The 17108-nt window shown below is 44.0% G+C and overlaps 1 protein-coding gene across 2 annotated transcripts in view; it reads right to left on the bottom strand.

Annotated features, from left to right (window-relative positions):
• Positions 1–17108, bottom strand: part of COL22A1 (collagen type XXII alpha 1 chain) — a 295566-nt gene that overhangs the window by 107365 nt on the left and 171093 nt on the right. For both annotated transcript variants that reach the window (XM_049854093.1, XM_049854094.1), the window contains 2 exons: positions 3396–3437; positions 1063–1095 (listed from right to left, as the gene is read on the bottom strand). In XM_049854093.1, coding sequence (XP_049710050.1) covers positions 1063–1095; positions 3396–3437 — 75 coding nt within the window. The remainder of the gene's footprint in view (positions 1–1062; positions 1096–3395; positions 3438–17108) is intronic.

Here is a 17108-nt window from a genome sequence, read left to right as displayed (position 1 = left end):
ACTTTTCAGTTAGCAGCCAAGTGTGTTGCCCATTTGTCCAGAGATTCCTAATCATGGGACCCCTCACCTTTGGTCAGACACTTGCTTTCTCAACCTTCCTGACAACTCCAGGCGGTCTGGCCCATGAGATAAAAAAGGAGGACAGTGCTGGGGGAGTCTGAGAGAGATTTTATGTTCTGGGTCCTAGAGAGATTGCTTATTCCCACACAGACCCGACTCCTAGGGCTGCAGCAGCCCTCTTGTGGCCAGGAGGTGACAAGCATGATGGAAATCACCCTGCTGAAGAAGACAGTGGAGCAGAAGGAGAGAAAATCGGCCTGGAAGGCATTTCCGCACATCATGGCACCAGACCTGGGACCACCTGTCTCCCTGCAGCCTTCCTCAGTGAGATCGTTATTGCCCAAGTCACTGTTCACTGGGATTTCTGCCCCTGCAGCCGAGTGCACTCCTAATTTCTAAATGCTGAAGAAGTGGAGCCACTCAAGAAGTTCAAGCGTGCCACACAAAAACAGTTGTCGCTGAGTTAACCCAGGCTCAAGGCGACCCTGTGTGTGTCAGAGCAGAACTGTGCTTCATGGGGTTTTCAATGCCTGATTTTTCAGAAGTAGATCACCAGGCCCTTCTTCTGAGGTGCCTTTGGGTGGACTCAAACCGCTAGCCTTTTGGTTAGCCACCAAGTGCATTAGCCATTTATACCATGCAGGAACCGGTCAAGCATAAGAGTGCCAAGTTCAGCTAAGTCACCTGGGAGCAATGTGTGGAGAACATGGGGAGGAGAGAGACTAAAGGACAGGAGGGTCCTAGCAAGGCTGTCTGCCGCCCCCACCTAGGTCCTGGTTACAGCAGCCCCAGCTCAGTGCTGGCTGGTCCACACACAGGACTCAGGTCCTTGAAGAGCCCTCTCCCACCCATTGCCAGGGCACGGTCTGGACACCCAGATGCCTGGCAGTGACCATCAGATGGGCTGAGAGTCAGAAGATGCCCAGCACCCCCTCCCAGAACACAAGGGGCATCTGTTAGCTGAGGGGCAGGGGGCAGCTTCAAGGGGCTGCTGCCACTCACCGGCATTCTCGGGGGTGGTGTGAACAGGGATGTCTGAAAAGGAAACCACAGAAATTAAAAGATGTGCGACTATGCACCATAAGGTTTAATTAAAAACAGACAAACAAAAAGCACCTGCTGTGATGGTTAAGATTGTGTGTTGACTCGGCTGGGCCCTGATTCTCAGTGGTTTGGTAGTTACGATGTAGTTTGGCAGCTGTGTAATGATGTAATCACCTCCATAATGAGATCTGATATAAGGTAATCATCTCTATGATGAGATCTGCTGTGAGCAGCCAATCAGTTGAGAGGAGTTTCCTTGGGGATGTGACTTGCATCCAATATATGTGGACTTTCTGGCAAGGCTCTCAGACTTTTGCTGCCTCTGGATCCTGCACCTTACTCCTCATTCTGACTTTTGGTTCTTGGGACTTGAGCTAGCAGCTTACCTGCCAACCCTGGGATTTGTCAGCCTCTGCAGCCTGTGAGCCAGCGATCTGCCAGCTTACCTGCTGATCTTGGATTTGTCAGCTCCTGCAGCTACATGAGCCAGGAGAAGCCTCCAGCCTGACTCACAGACTTGGGACTTTTCAGCCCCTACAGCCACATGAGCCATTTCCTTGATAGAAATCTCTCTCTCTCTCTCTACACACACACACACACACACACACACACATACATGCTTCATTGGTTTTACTTCTCTAGTTCGAATCTACCAGATGCTCCTTGGAAACTCTAAGGGGCAGTTCTACTCTGTCCTATAGGGTCCTATGAGTCGGAATTGACTCGACAGCAGTGGGTTTTTTTTTGGTTTAGAGAGCCTAGCGTAAGACACCTGCCTTAGAGATTTCCCAAGTGAAAGAATACAGCCTCAAAATGTCTTTTAATGTTAGCAGTTTTAACAGTTAGAATCATGGAATATCTAGGCTACAGGGTAAATGGTGTTTGGTAAATCGATACTGCCAAGTAGCTTTTCAAATGGGCAATTACCAATTTGCCTTCCCACCAAAGGGCATGAGATTTCCCTGCATGCTCGCAGCACAAGATGTTATCCAGCTCAAACAAATATTTTAATACAACAAATTCTGACTCTAAAGTTCTGATTCTGAGGCTCTCCCAGCATCTCTGTGGGATGGCTGAGTGTCACATCAGAGGGCATGTTTGTGTGGGGAAGAGCAAGACATAGGGTGATGATGTGACTTGGATGAAAACAGAGGAAGGTTCTGTGTTCACGGTGAGTGGGGTTTGCAAGTGCCCCAGCTTTCCCCTCCTGGCATTCAGGCTTTGGCAGTTCCCTGCTCTGGGTAGTTACTGACTGATCCCTGACACACCTGCCAGGTCTGGGCCAGCACATGCAGCCATATGAGGCTTCCCTGAAGCTACCTCAAGGTTGGGAAGAAATATTGAAATGAAAATAAAAATCTAAAATACGCCCCCACTATCGCTATGAGTCGGAATCAACTCGACGGCACTGCGTTTTTTCGTTTGCGTATAGAATTTTGGGGGAGAAATATGAATAACAAGAAGGGTAGTTATTTTTAATTTAGTATTTATTATTTGCCAGGAACTGTGCTAAGTACTTGATATTACCTGTTATGGTCAAGTCAATCCTGACTCATAGTGACCCTGTGGGACAGAGTAGAATTGCCCTATGGGGTTTCCAAGGATGTATCTTTACAGAAGCAGACTACCGCATCTTTTTCCCATGGGGCAGCCAGTGGGTTTGAACCACTGACCTTTCAGTTAGCAGCCAAGGGCTTAACTACTGTACCACCAGGGCTCCTCCTATTTGATATTACTTCAGTTAATTTTTACCACAATTGTGCAAGATATCTGGGCATTATGTTTTTATTTTTATTTTTTTACATAGGAGAAAACGGGATCTTTTAGAAATTAAATAACATATTCAAGCACACAAGGCTGGTGAATGGTGACACTGAGATCCAGGCCCAGTTCCTTCTGACTCCACCCATGCTGTCACTCACAGTACCTGCCCCACTGCCTGTAATCCTGGCTGCGGATCCAGCCTGCTGTCCTACCTGGGACAAACCACTTCTCTGTGGGCCTCAGCTTTCCCATATGCAGCAGCAGAGGTGTACTCTCAGTACCTAGCACACGTTCTGATAAATAGCACCTGTGCTTGTTATATGAAATGAATGAACAAATAAAACACAGGGTGCTTCTTAAAGAAACTCATATTGTTGAGTTAGGCCATCTAGGAGTGGGTCAAGCTATTAGAAAACATTAGTAAAGAGGTGTTTATAACCAAGTGATGTGTGTGATAGGAGAGGGGGTGGAATAGCAATGCCTTGGAATTTAGAGAAAGATACAGAACTAGAAGCTGAGAAACTTACAGTTCCAGGTAATCCAGGGGGACCTGCTGGGCCAGCTTCACCCTGGATGAAGAAATGGAAAACAAGTGACCATTAGTTCTCCTGTGAGCTCTGCTTACCCTGTGACAGGCCTAATAATACCACCTTCCCCCAGACAACAGGATCACCCACCAGCATCAACCTCAATAGATCAGGTAGATGACAGACAGATGGACGGATAGATAGACAGATGATACATAGATGATAGATGATACACAAACAGATAGACACATACATAGAGTCCAAATTACAAAATATTTCACACATATGAAAACATGTCTTTAGAAGTATCTATGATGATATGTGTAGCTGTAGACCACTTATACTGCTGTATAAGATTCATTGTATCTATTCTAATAAGCTGGACTATATGAAGAAGAATGGGGCATCAGGATTGGATGAAGACTCATTAACAACCTCGTTATGCAGATAACACAGCCTTGCTTGCTGAAAGTGAAGAGAACTTGAAGCACTTACTAAAGAAGACCAAAGACCACAGCCTTCAGTATGGATTACACCTCAGCATAAAGAAAACAAAAATCCTCACAACTGGACCAATAAGCAATGTCATGATAAACCGAGAAAAGATTGAAGTTGTCAAGGATTTCATTTTACTTGGATCCACAATCAACACACATGGAAGCAGCAGTCAAGAAATCAAAAGATGCACTGCATTGGGCAAATCTGCTGCAAAGGACCTCTTTAAAGTGTTGAAAAGCAAAGATGTCACCTTAAAGAATAAGGTGTGCCTGACCCAAGCCATGGTGTTTTCAGTCACCTCATATGCATGTGAAAGCTGGACAATGAATAAGGAAGACCAAAGAAGAACTGACATATTTGAATTGTCGTGTTGGCAAAGAATATTGAATATACCATGGACTGCCAAAAGAATGAACAAATCTGTCTTGGAAGAAGTACAATCAGAATGCTCCTTAGATGCAAGGATGGCAAGACTGCATCTCACATACTTTGGACATGTTATCGGGAAGGATCCATTCCTGGAGAAGGACATCATGCTTGGTAAAGTGGAGGGTCAGTGGAAAAGAGGAAGACCCTCAACGAGATGGACTGACACAGTGGCTGCAACAATGGGCTTAAGCATAACAATTGTGAGGATGGCGCAGGACCGGGCAGTGTTTAGTTCTGTTGCACATAGGGTCATTATGAGTCAGAATCAACTCAATCGCACCTAACAACAACATCCTAGTAAAGTTATCCATTATCCATTTCCTGTTAATGTCATGTAGGTTGTTTTCCATTTACTATGATCACATCGTTGCATCAGACGTGAGCATATATATACCTCTGTGCTATACACACTGACTACCTTTGAAGTGCAGCTCCTCTGGAGACTCCAGTGAGCCATATCCCACCCCCTTTGAAAGAGCCAAGCTGTTCTTGGGGGCTGAGGGGCAGCACTGAATCCCTGTTACAGCGCAGGATGGGGAAGCAGAACACCTGGACTTGAACCCCAACCCCACCATTTGGTTTTAATAAGTCATTTTACTTCTTTCCGCACGTTTCCCTCATTGCAAAACAGGGGTGGCAACAGCACCTACAACTCCTAGCATCTTGTGGGGTCCCAAGTGGGGTCATCTTCCACAGGGGTTCAATAAGGAGGAAGCTATTATTACATTTGCCATGAGGAACAGAGGTCATTGAGCTGTTCTAGGCAAGAGGAGCCACAGCAAGCCAGCTGGTCACCAAAGCTGTCCCTTCACAGGTGACACCAGGGAACCAGGGACTGGATCTCTGTGCCCAGGTCTGTTCCTGGTCACCGACCCACAATCAGGTCTATAACAGGATTTCCGTGTGTGATTATTAAATGGGCAGATGGATGGATGAATACAGTTGGTCTAGAGAGGGACAAGGCTGCTGTAACTAAACAGCAATAAAACACGATAGTTAAAAAGTCACATTATGGGAGGGGGCCAAGATGGCTGACTAGGTAGACGCTACCTCAGATCCCTCTTGCAACAAAGACTCGGAAAAACAAGTGAATCAATCACATACATGACAACCTACAAACCCTGAACAACAAACACAGATTTAAAGAGTTGACCTGAGTGACAGAAACGGAGAACGAACAACTACGGGGAAGCAGTGACTGTTTTCAGAGCCTGGAGCCAGCGTCCCAGTCAGGTAACCTTGGCACCGGGCTTAGGACTGGGCACATGGGAGCTGAACGTGGCATCTGTGACAGTGCAAACACGGGGCAAAGCCCTAGCCCCCTGAACTGACCCCGGGAGGGGGCCCAGCTGGTCCGGGCGGGCGGCGTGGCAATGCGGCTGGTGGGAGGAGAAGTCCCTGGGAGGCAGTGACTGGTTTTGGAGCTGGGAGTGCAGCGTCCCAGCTGGGGAACCTTGGCACTGGGCTTTGGACTGGGCACACAGGAGCTGAACGCGGCATCCAGTCACGGCACAAACACGGGGTGCAGCTCTACTCCCCTGAAATAACCCTGGGAGGGGGCCCAGCCGGTCCGCGGAGGTGGCGCGTCGATGCGGCTGGCGGGACAAGAAGTCCCCGGGAGGCAGCGACTGATTTTGGAGCCGGGAATGCAGCGTCCCAGCAAGGGAACCTTGACGATGGGCTTTGGACTGGCAGCGGAGGATCTGACTGCGGCTTCAGCGGGCCAGACCCTCGGGGACAATCTCCACACAGCCAGCACACATAGGAGACACGCCCCTCGGGAATCTCAGATAAAATAGTCATCCCAAGCAAGATAAGCAACTTTGGCTATATTCCGGGGTGCTACTCTCTGCTGTTTTTCTGAACCCTCCCCTCCCCTTCCCAGGTGGCTTCATTAACATTGGAATTTCCTGAGCCAGAGGGAGAACGGCTCCAGCTCTGCGGCTTTGCTTTTCCCTCTTTTTTTTTTTTTTTTTTTTTTTGGTCTTTTCCTAACCCATTCTTCCGGCCTGAGAGAAGCAACCACAAAAAACCCAGGGACCAAAAATCCTTCCCTAATTGGACTAAAAACACAGAAACAGCTACAGCCAAGCACATATGATCCAAATCTTGGGCTTTCATCCTTACAGGGAACAAGGTGGCTGTTATAATGCAAAGGCAGTTCTGATAGGGATCTGACTGCATTTTTTTTAGCGGATTTACTGGAAAAACAAGTTCCCCAGGTCTGATATCTCTGCTTATTCAACAGAGCCCTAACTGACCCACAACAGGTAACTGAGGGCTGAAGCTCCCCCCAGACCACCTAGCCTCTTGCCTTAGGGGTCTAAGGAGGGTGACACCTACCAATCAGTAGAGGTACTTGCATTGGGGGCCTAAGGTACAGCTGCAGAGCCCTCCCACCAAGGTGCTATAGGAACAGAGACACACCTACCTCTACCTCACTGACACTTGGGGGAAGCCTGTCAGCATCCTGCCCCCCCTGGAGTGTGAACCCCAGCTGCTAATAGAATCTGGTGCACACAACTATCACCACTACTTCTCGAGGTGGATAGGTATTAGGGTGCAGCACACATCTGATGACCCAAAATCAGATTCTACTCAAGAATGATGAATAGACTCAGGCACACATATCTGGCAACAGCCCAAACCAGCTTGTAATAGGTCATAAGTAAGTCAAGGGCTACAACAAACAAGACAGCACAATCTAGTAGCCCATCCACATATATTGAACAGAAACAAAACAAGATAAGACTCAGTGAGCAAAGATAGAATAAATCACTACTTTTTTTTTTATATCTTAGTGATGGCTCGGAGACAGCAGTCTATATCAAACCACATAAAGAAGCAAACCATGACAGCAATCCTGGAACTATCAGATACAGAATATAAAAAACTAATTTACAGAATGCTTCAAGACATCAGGGATGACTTCAGAAATGAAATAAGGCAAACTGCAGAAAAAGCCAAGGAACACACTGATAAAACAGTTGAAGGACTCAAAAAGGTTATTCAAGAACATAGTGGAAAAATTAATAAGTTGCAAGAATCCATAGAGAGACAGCATGTAGAAATCCAAAAGATTAACAATAAAATTACAGAATTAGACAACGCAATAGGAAGTCAGAGGAGCAGACTCGAGCAATTAGAATGCAGAGTGGGAAATCTGGAGGACCAGGGAATTAACACCAACATAGATGAAAAAAAATCAGTTAAAAGAATTAAAAAAAATGAAGAAACCCTAAGAATCATGTGGGACTCTATCAAGAAGGATAACTTGCGTGTGATTGGAGTCCCAGAACAGGGCGGGAGGACAGAAAACACAGAGAAAATAGTTGAAAATCTGCTGACAGAAAACTTCCCTGACATCATGAAAGATGAAAGGATATCTATCCAAGATGCTCATCGAACCCCATTTAAGATTGATCCAAAAAGAAAAACACCAAGACATATTATCATCAAACTTGCCAAAACCAAAGATAAACAGAAAATTTTAAAAGCAGCCAGGGAGAAAAGAAAGGTCTCCTTCAAGGGAGAATCAATAAGAATAAGTTCAGACTACTCAGCAGAAACCACGCAGGCAAGAAGGCAGTGGGATGACATATACAGAGCACTGAAGGAGAAAAACTGCCAGCCAAGGATCATATATCCAGCAAAACTCTCTCTGAAATATGAAGGCGAAATTAAGGTATTTACAGATAAACAGAAGCTTAGAGAATTTGCAAAAACCAAACCAAAGCTACAAGAAATACTAAAGGAAATTGTTTGGTCAGAAAACCAATAATATCAGATACCAGATACCAGCACAACACAAGGTCACAGAAAAGAACATCCTGATATCAACTCAAATAGGGAAATCACAAAAACAAATTAAGATTAACTAAAAAAAAAAGGCTCAAAACAGGGAATCATTGAAGTCAATATGTAAAAGATCACAATAATCAAAAACAGGGACTAAATACAGGTGGCATAGAACTGCCATATAGAGAGGGATACAAGGTGATATAGGACAATACAAGTTACGTTTTTACTTACAAAAATAGGGGTAAATATTAAGGTAACCACAAAGAGGTATAACAACTCCATAACTCAAAATAAAAGCCAAGAAAAACGTAACGACTCAACAAACATAAAGTCAAATACTATGAAAATGAGGATCTCACAATTTACAAAGAAAAAGTCTCAGCACAAAAAAGTAAGTGGAAAAATGTAATTGTCAACAACACACATAAAAAGGCATAAAAATGACAACACTAAACACTTATCTATAATGATGCTGAATGTAAATGGACTAAATGCACCAATAAAGAGACAGAGAGTTTCGGACTGGATAAAGAAACACGATCCGTCTATATGCTGCCTACAAGAGACACACCTTAGACTTAGAGACACAAACAAACTAAAACTCAAAGGATGGAAGAAAATATGTCAAGCAAACAATAAGCAAAAAAGAAGAGGAGTAGCAATATTAATTTCTGACAAAATAGACTTTAAACTTAAATCCACCACAAAGAATAAAGAAGGACACTACATAATGATAAAAGGGACAATTGATCAGGAAGATATAACCATATTAAATATTTATGCACCCAATGACAGGGCTGCAAGATACATAAATCAAATTTTAACAGAACTGAAAACTGAGATAGACACCTCCACAATTATAGTCGGAGACTTCAACACACCACTTTCGGAGAAGGACAGGACATCCAGTAAGAAGCTCAATAGAGACACAGAAGACCTAATTACAACAATCAACCAACTTGACCTCATTGACTTATACAGAACTCTCCACCCAACTGCTGCAAAGTATAATTTTTTTTCTAGCGCACATGCAACATTCTCTAGAATAGACCACATATTAGGTCATAAAACAAACCTTTACAGAATCCAAAACATTGAAATATTACAAAGCACCTTCTCAGACCACAAGGCAATAAAACTAGAAATCAATAACAGTAAAACTAGGGAAAAGAAATCAAATACTTGGAAACTGAACAATACCCTCCTGAAAAAAGACTGGGTTATAGAAGACATTAAGGAGGGAATAAGGAAATTCATAGAGTGCAACGACATGAAAATACTTCCTATCAAAACCTCTGGGACACAGCAAAAGCAGTGCTCAGAGGCCAATTTATATCGATAAATGCACACATACAAAAAGAAGAAAGAGCCAAAATCAGAGAACTGTCCCTACAACTTGAACAAATAGAAAGTGAGCAACAAAAGAATCCATCAGGCACCAGAAGAAAACAAATAATAAAAATTAGAGCTGAACTAAATGCATTAGAGAACAGAAAAACAATTGAAAGAATTAACAAAGCCAAAAGCTGGTTCTTTGAAAAAATTAACAAAATCGATAAACCATTGGCTAGACTGACTAAAGAAATACAGGAAAGGAAACAAATAGCCCGAATAAGAAAGGAGAAGGGCCACATCACAACAGACCCAACTGAAATTAAAAGAATCATATCAGATTATTACGAAAAATTATACTCTAACAAATTTGCAAACCTAGAAGAAATGGATGAATTCCTGGAAAAACACTACTACCTAAACTAACACATTCAGAAGTAGAACAACTAAATAGACCCATAACAAAAAAAGAGATTGAAACGGTAATCAAAAAACTCCCAGCAAAAAAAAGCCCTGGCCCGGATGGCTATACTGCAGAGTTCTACCAAACTTTCAGAGAAGAGATAACACCACTACTACTAAAGGTATTTCAAAGCATAGAAAATGACAGAATACTACCCAACTCATTCTATGAAGCCACCATCTCCCTGATACCAAAACCAGGTAAAGACATTGCAAAAAAAGAAAATTACAGACCTATATCCCTCATGAACATAGATGCAAAAATCCTCAACAAAATTCTAGCCAATAGAATTCAACAACATATCAAAAAAATAATTCACCATGACCAAGTGGGATTTATACCAGGTATGCAAGGCTGGTTTAATATTAGAAAAACCATTAATGTAACTCACCATATAAATAAAACAAAAGACAAAAACCACATGATCTTATCAATTGATACAGAAAAGGCATTTGACAAAGTCCAACACCCATTTATGATAAAAACTCTCACCAAAATACGAATTGAAGGAAAATTCCTCAACATAATAAAGGGCATCTATGCAAAGCCAACAGCCAACATCACTCTAAATGGAGAGAGCCTGAAAGGATTTCCCTTGAGAACGGGAACCGGACAAGGATGCCCTTTATCACCGCTCTTATTCAACATTGTGCTAGAAGTCCTAGCCAGAGCAATTAGGCTAGACAAAGAAATAAAGGGCATCCAGATTGGCAAAGAGGAAGTAAAATTATCTCTATTTGCAGATGACATGATCTTATATGCAGAAAACCCCAAGGAATCCTCCAGAAAACTACTGAAACTAATAGAAGAGTTTGGCAGAGTCGCAGGTTATAAGATAAACATACAAAAATCACTTGGATTCCTCTACGTCAACAAAAAGAACATGGAAGAGGAAATAACCAAATCAATACCATTCACAGTAGCCACCAAGAAGATAAAATACTTAGGAATAAATCTTACTAAGGATGTAAAAGACCTATACAAAGAAAACTACAAAGCTCGACTGCAAGAAATTAAAAAGGACATACTTAAGTGGAAAAACATACCTTGCTCATGGATAGGAAGACTTAACATAGTAAAAATGTCTATTCTACTAAAAGCCATCTATACATACAATGCACTTCCGATCCAAATTCCAATGTCATTTTTTAAGGTGATAGAGAAACAAATCACCAACTTCATATGGAAGGGAAAGAAGCCTCAGATAAGTAAAGCATTACTGAAAAAGAAGAAGAAAGTGGGAGGTCTCACTCTACCTGATTTCAGAACCTATTATACAGCCACAGTAGTCCAAACAGCCTGGTACTGGTACAACAACAGACACATAGACCAGTGGAACAGAATTGAGAACCCAGATATAAATCCATCCATGTATGAGCAGCTGATATTTGACAAAGGACCAGTGTCAGTTAATTGGGGAAAAGATAGTCTTTTTAACAAATGGTGCTGGCATAACTGGATATCCATTTGCAAAAAAATGAAACAGGACCCATACCTCACACCATGCACAAAAACTAACTCCAAGTGGATCAAAGACCTAAACGTAAAGACTAAAACGATAAAGATCATAGAAGAAAAAATAGGGACAACCTTAGGAGCCCTAATACGAGGCATAAACAGAATACAAAACATTACCAAAAATGACGAAGAGAAACCAGATAACTGGGAGCTCCTAAAAATCAAACACCTAGGCTCATCTAAAGACTTCACCAAAAGAGTAAAAAAGACCACCTACAGATTGGGAAAGAATTTTCAGCTATGACATCTCCGACCAGCGCCTGATCTCTAAAATCTATATGATTCTGTCAAAACTCAACCACAAAAAGACAAACAACCCAATCAAGAAGTGGGCAAAGGATATGAACACACACTTCACTAAAGAAGATATTCAGGCAGCTAACAGATACATGAGAAAATGCTCTTGATCATTAGCCATTAGAGAAATGCAAATTAAAACTACGATGAGATTCCATCTCACTCCAACAAGGCTGGCATTAATCCAAAAAACACAAAATAATAAATGTTGGAGAGGCTGCGGAGAGATTGGAACTCTTATACACTGCTGGTGGGAATGTAAAATGGTACAACCACTTTGGAAATCTATCTGGCATTATCTTAAACAGTTAGAAATAGAACTACTATACAACCCAGAAATCCCACTCCTCGGAATATACCCTAGAGAAATAAGAGCCTTCACACAAACAGATATATGCACACCCATGTTTATTGCAGCTGTGTTTACAATAGCAAAAAGCTGGAAGCAACCAAGGTGTCCATCAACGGATGAATGGTTAAATAAATTGTGGTATATTCACACAATGGAATACTACGCATCGATAAAGAACAGTGACGAATCTCTGAAACATTTCATAACATGGAGGAACCTGGAAGGCATTACGCTGAGCGAAATTAGTCAGAGGCGAAAGGACAAATATTGTATAAGACCACTATTATAAGATCTTGAGAAATAGTATAAACTGAGAAGAACACATACTTTTGTGGTTACGAGGGGGGTAGGGAGGGAGGGTGGGAGAGGGTTTTTTACTGATTAATTAGTAGCTAAGAACTGCTTTAGGTGAAGGGAAGGACAATACTCAATACATGGAAGGTCAGCTTAATTGGACTGGACCAAAAGCAAAGAAGTTTCCGGGATAAACTGAGTGCTTCAAAGGTCAGCGGAGCAATGGCCGGGGTTTGGGGACCATGGTTTAAGGCGACTTCTAAGTCAATTGGCAAAATAACTCTATTATGAAAACATTCTGCATCCCACTTTGAAATGTGGCGTCTGGGGTCTTAAATGCTAACAAGAGGCCAACTAAGATGCAGCAATTGGTCTCAACCCACCTGGAGCAAAGGAGAATGAAAAACACCAAGGTCACACGATAACTATGAGCCCAAGAGACAGAAAGGGCCACATGAACCAGAGACCTACATCATACTGAGACCAGAAGAACTAGTTGGTGCCTGGCCACAATCGATGACTGCCCTGACAGGGAACACAGCAGAGAACCCCTGAGGGAGCAGGAGATCAGTGGGATGCAGACCCCAAATTCTCATAAAAAGACCGTACTTAATGGTCTGACTGAGACTAGAGGAATCCTGGCGGTCATGGTCCCCAAACCTTCTGTTGGCCCAGGACAGGAACCATTCCCGAAGACAACTCATCAGACATGAAAGGAACTGGACAGTGTGTAGGAGAGAGATGCTGATGAAGAGTGAGCTAATTATATCAGGTGGACACTTGAGACTGTGTTGGCATCTCCTGTCTGGAGGGGGGATGGGAGGATGGAGAGAGTTGGAAGCTGGCGAAATTGTCACGAGAGACTGGAAGGGCTGACTCATTAGGGGGAGAGCAAGTGGGAGTACGGAGTAAGGTGTATATAAACTTATATGTGACAGTCTGACTTGATTTGTAAACGTTCACTTGAAGCTCGATAAAAGTTAATAAAAAAAAAAAAGTCACATTATTTGTTATTACGGTAAAACCTGCAAAAGCCAGAAACTGTGTAAGGCAGAAACCTGTCGGAGAAGGAAAACTCAAGTGTTTTCCACTAATAGACAGCGATAGGAAAGTGGTAAGACTGCACCCTGTCAAAGAGGTGAGACTTGGAAAAACAAGGTGGTCCCGTTGAGTTCTAGCTCTCCCAGGTTTCACCATGTTATTATTTCTATTACTGTACAGGATTTATTCCAGGCACTGGTTCAGGTGGAGCCCTGGTGGGGTAGTGGTTAAGAGCTTGGCTGCTAACTAAAAGGTCAGCAGTTCAAATCTGCCAGCTGCAACTTGGAAAACCTATGGGGCAGTTCTACTCTGTCCTGTCGGGTCACTATGAGTTGGAATTGACTTGACAGCAATGGTTTTTTTTTTTTTTTTGGTTCAATCTTTTCACCTGTATTAACTCATTTAATCTTTGTAGAAATTAAGTCTTTGTAGAAAAGGCAGACACTTCAGTACCCCCATTTCAGAGATGAGGAAACTGAAGCATAACAACATCCACTAACCGGCCCAAAGTCACACCACCAGCAAACGGCTGAGCCTGGTTTTGAACTCACAATCCCATGTTCTCTGCTTTGTAGGCCTGACAGAAGTTCCACAAGCACTGGGAAGAAATATCACCTTCTCAGTGTTATTGCATTATCTAGTTTTACCCCTTCTTTTGCTGACTTTGTTTAACTCATGCCCCAGATCCAACCTCATCTCAATCAAGTCCCGATGCTCAGAGCTGAGTGTTCCCTCATCAAAGATATGCATGGATATAACCAAGAACAGGGCCCATGGAGAGATGTGTCTCCCACCTCGAGGACCTGAGAGCTGCCTTCTAGAAGGGTCTCCTGTCCTCAGAGGCTGAGTCAAGAGGAGGTACTTTGGGTGGGATGGTGTAGACTCCAAGTGACTCCCCTGACTCTGGCAAAGACACTCGGTTGAAGGAGGAGCTATGAGTTTGGGAGTTAATGTGACAGGCCTGGGGTCAAACCCCAGCTCCCTCACGAGTGGTTTAACCTCTCCGTAGCCCCTGGTGGGAAAGGAGCGCTATCATGCTTATTCCAAGAAGCTGCAGGTCCCTGGGCAGCATGAGCAGTTTGTGATTGGCTACTGGCCTAAAGGGTGGTGGTTTAAACCCACCCAACGCACTGCAGAAGAAAGGCCTGGCACTCTGCTTCCTCAACAATTACAGCCAAGAAAGCCTCCGGGGAAGTTCTACTCTGCACACACGGGTTACCTGAGTCGGCATCGACTCCACGGGAACAGGTCTGGTTTCGCTTTTGGGTGGGGCTACAACGAGCGTTGTGGGTGGTTGTGAGGGAGGAACGAATGGGAGAGCAGACGGAGGGATGAGCAAGGCGTAACCAGCAGGGGGCAATGTCGTTTCAATGTTATTGTGAATTTTTTAAATTTCATTTTTACTAAAACTGTCCATTATTGCATATTTCTCTGGAGGAAAGGAAAGGCAGAGCAGATGCTTTGGAAGCCCGAATGTGACTATGCTGTGGCCCTGGCAATTCTACCAAAGTAATAAAAGGGGCTTTATGGTCCCACTGAGACTTCATATTCTGGAAATGAGTTTCTCAACTGAAGATTGCATTTTCGAAAAGTCTGCGAGAGCAGCAACCCGAGTGGCTTACCCACGCCAAGCCCTTCCTTCCCATACCAGGCTCTCTATTTATAGATGGCAGGTCGGTGTAGAGAGAAGCCCTGGGTCTTGGTCAGAGGGAAGAGGGGTGGGAGGGACACGCTGCTGGCCTGGCCGAGAAAAGACAAGGGCACAACGGAAATTGGGGGAAAGAAAATACCTACAAAGTCGGCCAACTTGGGAGAATCAGGCGGCCTATACAGACAATTGTGCAGGGCAGAGCGCAATGCCGGGACTCTCTGGGTGTGTGTGTCACCATCCGCCGGGCACCCCTGAGCGGGGCATTACACTTTCAAGAGCCAGGACTCTGAACCTGGACAGTCAGGGTTCACATCTTGAGTCTTCTGTACACTAACCCTGCAACCCTGGGCCAACAACTTAACCTCCTGTGCCTCAGTGTCCTCATCCAGGAAATGGGGATGCCATTGATAATAGTGACCCCCTCACAGGGTTGTTGTAAGGACTAAGTCACTATTGGTACAGTGCTAAGAACAGCTCTGGCAGGTAGTGAGTTCACAATCAACCATTCTGCAGACAGGATGTCATAGACATTTACAAGAACCCTCAGGCGAGGTACTAAAACCAAAAAAAAAAAACCAAGCCCCTTGCTGTTGAGTTGATTCTGACTCATGGTGACCCTATAGGACAGAGTAGAACTGCCCCATAGAGTTTCTAAGAAGTACCTGGCGGACTCAAACCACGGACCTTTGGGTTAACAGCCACAGCATTTAACCACTAGGCCACTGGGGGGGAGGTACTAGCAAATCCATTTTCAGATTAGCACACAAAAGGCACTTGGAGGTCCCTTAAGATGCTCAGAACCACAGAGCAAGCAGGCAGAACCAAGGCTACAGTGCAGGCCCCTATTTTGACTCCAAGAACAGTGCTCTTTCCATTCATCTACAGGCCAGCACCATCACATAGAGGGGTTTGGGGGTATGTGTCTTTACAAAGTTGCTGTGGGACTAGAGGCGTATTTGGCCAGAGGCTGACCGTGAAGCAGCGTGAACAAGCACTTAGAACCTGTCCTGCTCATGACTTTTTGCATATGTGTCACTCCCTTTAGACTCTGAAGTTCCGGAGGCTAAGCCAGATCTTGTTCACTGTCATTTTATATTTGAAATGGCCTAACAGAAAGTGGGGTACTGGTGGTTCATCGATAGAGTCCTCACCTTCCATGCAGGAGACCCGGGTTCGATTCCTGGCCAATGCACTTTATACAGAACCACCACCCACCTGTTGGTGGAGGCTTGTGCGTTCATACTATACTGAACAGGCTTCAGAGGAAACTCCAGATTAAGATGGACTAGGGAGAAAGGCCTGGCTATCTACTTCCAAAATCCACCAGTGAAAATTCTATGAATCACAACAGTCCAATCTGCATCATGGGGATAGTGCAGGACGAGGCGGCATTTTGTCCCATTGTGCATGGGGTTGCCTTGAGTCAAGGGATAACTTGGCAGCAGCCAACAGCATAACAGAGAGAGGGTGTTCTTTTCCTCTTTGTTAAACAATGAGTGTCAGGGTGAATGGGTGTGTCTTTACTGGGCTGAAGGGGTTGGAGTTGGAATCCCACTGGAAGGGAGGAAGGAATCAAGGTTAAAAGCGCAAACTCTGGAGCAGACTGTCAGATCCACACTGCCCATTGATGCGTTTTAGTGCTGTAGGTTTGGGCGAGGTGCTGTACCTCTCTGTGCCGGGGTTCCTGTCTTCATCCGTAAAGAGGGGCTTAAGACAGACACTACTTCATGGTTCATCGTTACGAGGATTACAAGAGAAAGAAATGGAAAGCTAAAGAAACCACAACTTGAAAAACAGACAAATTACACAGAAACCAAGGCTTGCACTCAAGCTATTTAAGCTTAAATTGTTATAACAAAAACTCACTTAGACTTATGCGTTCCAGGAAGAAAAGACCAGAGAAACTGCTTATGCACACATGGTTTCAACAACATCTCACTCAGGTACTTATCGGCTGTTTCCTCGTTTAGCAATTCTCACCAAGCAAATCCCTGCTTGGACTCTGACATGTTGGTACAGCCTAAAGCTACCCCATGG

The sequence above is a fragment of the Elephas maximus genome, chromosome 15 (assembly GCF_024166365.1).
Source record: "Elephas maximus indicus isolate mEleMax1 chromosome 15, mEleMax1 primary haplotype, whole genome shotgun sequence".
In the NCBI taxonomy this organism is placed as follows: Eukaryota; Metazoa; Chordata; class Mammalia; order Proboscidea; family Elephantidae; genus Elephas; species Elephas maximus.
Note: the sequence above shows the minus strand (reverse complement) of the source record. Positions and strands in the feature narration are given on the sequence as shown.